We start from the raw sequence: 4,251 nt of genomic DNA, 5'->3' as shown, positions 1-4,251 counted from the left end.
AATCAGTTAGCTGATAGCATGAGAGCTTAAGCTCATCAAAATGGGCTGGTTTGCAACATTTTGGTAATTGTAAATGTTCTACTATATGATACTCATAATATATGGTGAGTCTGTTGTGAGCTATAGGTCTTGGATGCTGTTTCTTTTTCCTCAAAACCAGAGTGTAATGTTTACCAATTGTATTTACTGCATGAACATGGAATGCAATATAGTTCCCTTCTAAACTGTAAATCTTTTTTTTTTTTTTCGTTTTTGGTTGGGAGTTCAAAGCCATGTATTATATATATGAAAATTAAGCCCTGATCAACAATACTGTATATGATTTTTCAAGTGTTTGTACACTGCATGATCTTTCTATAGCAGACATGAACGGAGGCAATGAAATTTTCTACTCAGACAAACATCACTGGGAAAAACACACTTCTAAGTTTAAAAAAAGCCCCTTCATTGCACAAACATGTTTGCACGGTACTGTTTTCTCCAGCACATAAATCACAGTTAGCATGCTTGTTCACTTGCTCCTATCACTTGGGGGTGAAGGCCTGAAAAACACAACCATGAAAGAAGTTAAAACACACACTATTGATTAGTTCTGCTTTCATTATAGTATTTGTCTTGTTAATATGCTGAGTTGGTAATCCCAATTACTGAATAATTACTCGTCTCTTGTGTGCATGTATAAGAAATCAAGTATATATAGGTGAGAAATTCAGGTTCAGTCATAGCAATTGGTAGAACAGTGAGGTCTGGATGGACTTACAGCAAAAATGGTGGAATGACCAGGATCAGCAAGGTGTGCAAAGAGGTTGTCAATAGGTCCAGTCCCTGTGTAAATGGCTTGGAACCAAGCACCCATCACATCCAACATAGCCAACCTCCCATTCTTGATCTCTTTTGTCCTCAACTCCCTGATCTTTTCCGGTGAACTGCTTCCCCACCCGAGTGGGTCAAACCATAGCCCACCCGGGTATCCAACATCAGTACCTGCAAAATCGTTTGGTCAAACTTAGATCATACAATCATAAAATCCTACGATTCAGATCAGGATTTTGATAACTATACCTGTAAGCTTCTTGTTGGGGAAGATGGGATCGGTGTTTACACAGCCCGGCTTGAGGATGTCAGCCCACCGCCTTCCCTCCGCCCAGCCAATGAAAATGAGCTCGATGATGAAGAGAGTGGTGGTGTCAGTGAAGTACTCTTGCTCGCCAACAGTGTACCATGAAGGGGTGTTTAGAATGCCGAGCTTTGTGAGGAATTCTGGGATGAAGATGCCAGCAGCGCCCAGCATTGCCCATCTGCAGTGCACTAGCTCTGCTTGTACATTCCATCTCAATGTCTCTGGATCAGATCCTGTTAGTAGTGGCTCAAAGCTTTTAGAGATCTCATATTAAATATCAAAATTAAGCCTTTGACAATTCAAGGTTCAAAGCCATTAATTTAGCTTTAGAGACTTACCAAGACCAAGTGGATCAAATCCAAAGTCTCCAGGGAGGCTGCATCACAAGGTTCAGCTACAACTTCAGTAACATAACAACTTCCTACATATATATACATATACATATACAGAGAGAGAGAGAGAGAGAGAGAGAGAGAGAGAGAGAGAGAGAGAGAGAGAACCTGCCGTCAAGCCAGGGAGGAGGGGTGTTGCCGGGGAACCAGAGTGGCCTATCAGGATCCGCTGCGACACAGACGGTAACCGATCCTGATGGTGTTCCAGCCGGTGCTGCATTCTTTCTGAGTCTCAGTTTCCTCCCTCCTGTAAAAGAAGCCTTTGTTGCTCCCACAATTGATCCACTCTTCTGGGAACTGTAATCATTACATTTGAACCTGATTTATTTGATTTCTTGCCAAATATGCACATTTGACAAGCATTGTGCAATGTATGTATGTTTATCCCACTTCACTAATAATCATAGTTACCAAATAATGTTGAATTTTAGTCAAAAGTTTATAAGTTGTTAAAGAGATGAGCTCAACAAATAGATTGAGGGAATAAGGTGTACAAAGACATGCAAAATCAAATGTACAATGAGCGCAAGAAAGGATTGAGAAGATTTGAATCCAAAATCTCTTAAAACATGAATTCTGATACAATGCTAAATTATCAATTATGTTAATAGTTACTAAAGACGAGATTTCGTAAAAGGGTTTGACTTCTCTCTAGTTAACTAAATTTTGACTCCTCTTACAACATAACTCATGGCTCCTTTGACAACTTGACATGAGTTAATTGGAGAGAAGCTGTGTAATTATTATTATTATTATTATTATTATTATTATTATTATTATTATTATTATTATTATAGTATGACTATGTCTCTATATATGTATGTATGCATAATGGATGTTGTGAGAACATACCTTGTGGAAGAGAGGCCAACAGCTGCAAAAGCTGAAGAAGCACAAACAGATGAGGCCATGTTGGCAGATTTTACTTTGAATGTGGTGAGTTTGATTGGTATGTGTAACGTGTATGACACTACTAGAAAAATTGTTTTTTGTGTCTGTTTTTTTGCGACTGATTACTTAGCCGTCGCAAAAAAAAATTATTTGCAATGGCAAATCAACTGAAGCAAATTAGGGATAGCAAAATTGTTTTGCCCAATTTATGTTTCCCATTTTCTTTTATTTATTTTCCTTTTTACTTAAACCTATGATAGAGGATATTCCTTACCCAAGATAAAAAGCTACCATCTCAAGGATTGCGTAAAACTTGCCCTAGACTCTCATTTCCCGAATCTGATTTCGCTCAATCAAGAGAATCTGATTTCCCTCTCTCGATTTCGCTCTCTGTTTCCTACTTGATAGATCGCCATGGTCGTATGAAGAAGAGACCTCCAACGGTATGAACTCTCTCTCTCTCGTCTCAGTTTCTCTTCGAATCATTCATTCGTATTTCAACTTCTTCGTCTCTGTACTTCGATCTCTTGATTCTTATCATCTAAACTTGTTGTAATTCAATCACTTCTTCGTATTTCCCTCTCTCTCTCTCTCTCTATATATATATATATATATATATGTACAAGATTCATGTATTTGTTTGTAGTTTTTTTTGTTTGAGTGTGAATTATTGCTGCATTTGGTGAATTTTGTTGTTTTGTGAGTTCAATATATAGCATTTGTGATTGAATGAGAAGTTTTGATTCATAGATTTGTTTCAAATTTGCTGTTTCATTGATTATCAGCAAGTTTGAATTTGTTGAGGCAAGAACTGGTAAATTTGAAATTGGAAGATAAAATGTCCTAGTGTTGAAATAAAATAAGACAGATATGAGAAGAATAAGAATAAATTAAAAAATATATGCTCACTTTTACTAACAAATACACAAATCTTCTAAAAAAACTTAATTTGTTCATCAGTTTTTTAATTGGATCATAAAGATAAAACTATTAGACATTGCTATAGGGAACTGAACTGAACAGGGATTGAGCTATCTGGCTAGTACTGCAGATGGACCATTGCAAGCATATTTACTGACAAAAACACAACAGACAAATAGCGTTGCTAGATATGTGTCAAGAATGTTGCACCCAATCAATTAGATGCTTAATTTGATATTTAGTAGTGTAACAAATGCAAAATATTTTGACATAATACCAGCATATGTTCATATTCTTCTTCTAGTGTAAGAGCTTTGCTAAATTAGAAAATTAGTCACTGTTCTAAAGCTCAAGTATCAAGAAAAACAGCTCCCCACCTTCTCTCTCTCTCTCTCTCTCTCTCTCTAGTTGTGATGAAAAATAGAGATGGAGGAGTTTTTGTATACTGATATCAAATCTTTATGTGCAAAACTCAAGTATCAAGAAAAACAGCTCAAACACCTATACATGTTTAAGTTTTTGTAGAAACTTACAAATATTGGTGATAGGTAGTTTAATGCATACATTTATAGATTAATGCATAGTCATCAGTGTCACATAATTTACTAAGCAGTTTAATGTTAAGTCCTACTTATCACTAAAATGTATTCCAAGTGGTATGCAATATGAACCTTAATACATAACCTGATATTATTACAGGAAATATAGAACACGATAGGTGTTAAGACTTGAGAGAACACGATCGACAACTAGAAAGCCTTTTCATGTGCTTCAATGAAAATAGCAGTCCATTTTTATTTATTTATTATTTTTTGCATGATCTGTTTCTGAAATTCTGCATCCCTTGTGATTGAGACTTCCTGCAGGATGGCTAGCTAAAGCAGCAGAAACAAGTGATTCATATGTTCATGGAAGCTATCACATTTA

At 36.3% G+C, this 4,251-nt stretch overlaps 1 protein-coding gene across 2 annotated transcripts; it reads right to left on the bottom strand.

The window, feature by feature from the left end:
* Positions 1-300: 300 nt before the first annotated feature.
* LOC114293961 (chlorophyll a-b binding protein, chloroplastic-like) lies at positions 301-2,523 on the bottom strand. Of its 2 annotated transcripts, none has more exons than XM_082871473.1 (6): positions 2,365-2,523; positions 1,621-1,809; positions 1,459-1,496; positions 1,063-1,353; positions 761-984; positions 301-542 (listed from the first exon to the last, which is right to left on the bottom strand). In XM_082871473.1, exons 1-6 carry the CDS (start codon positions 2,421-2,423, stop codon positions 525-527), a joined length of 819 nt encoding a protein of 272 aa, XP_082727599.1. In that variant the 5' UTR covers positions 2,424-2,523; the 3' UTR covers positions 301-524. The 2 variants fall into 2 exon arrangements, with proteins under 2 accessions (XP_082727599.1, XP_082727600.1); XM_082871474.1 differs by having other exon boundaries at positions 1,063-1,341.
* Between the last annotated feature and the right edge of the window lie 1,728 nt (positions 2,524-4,251).

The sequence above is a fragment of the Camellia sinensis genome, chromosome 5 (assembly GCF_055761805.1).
Source record: "Camellia sinensis isolate YWXY chromosome 5, ASM5576180v1, whole genome shotgun sequence".
NCBI classification, from domain to species: domain Eukaryota; kingdom Viridiplantae; phylum Streptophyta; class Magnoliopsida; order Ericales; family Theaceae; genus Camellia; species Camellia sinensis.
This window is presented reverse-complemented; position numbering and strand designations above follow the sequence as displayed.

What these genes read in the sequence shown, in the direction of transcription:
- LOC114293961 (XM_082871473.1), bottom strand. Translation starts at nt 2,423, where the DNA reads ATGGCCTCATCTGTTTGTGCTTCTTCAGCTTTTGCAGCTGTTGGCCTC. An exon ending in GTTGGCCTCTCTTCCACAAG is followed by an intron (nt 1,810 to 2,364) that starts GTATGTTCTCAC and finishes TAATGATTACAG; the next exon opens with TTCCCAGAAGAGTGGATCAA. An exon ending in CCTCCCTGGCTTGACGGCAG is followed by an intron (nt 1,497 to 1,620) that starts GTTCTCTCTCTC and finishes CTTGTGATGCAG; the next exon opens with CCTCCCTGGAGACTTTGGAT.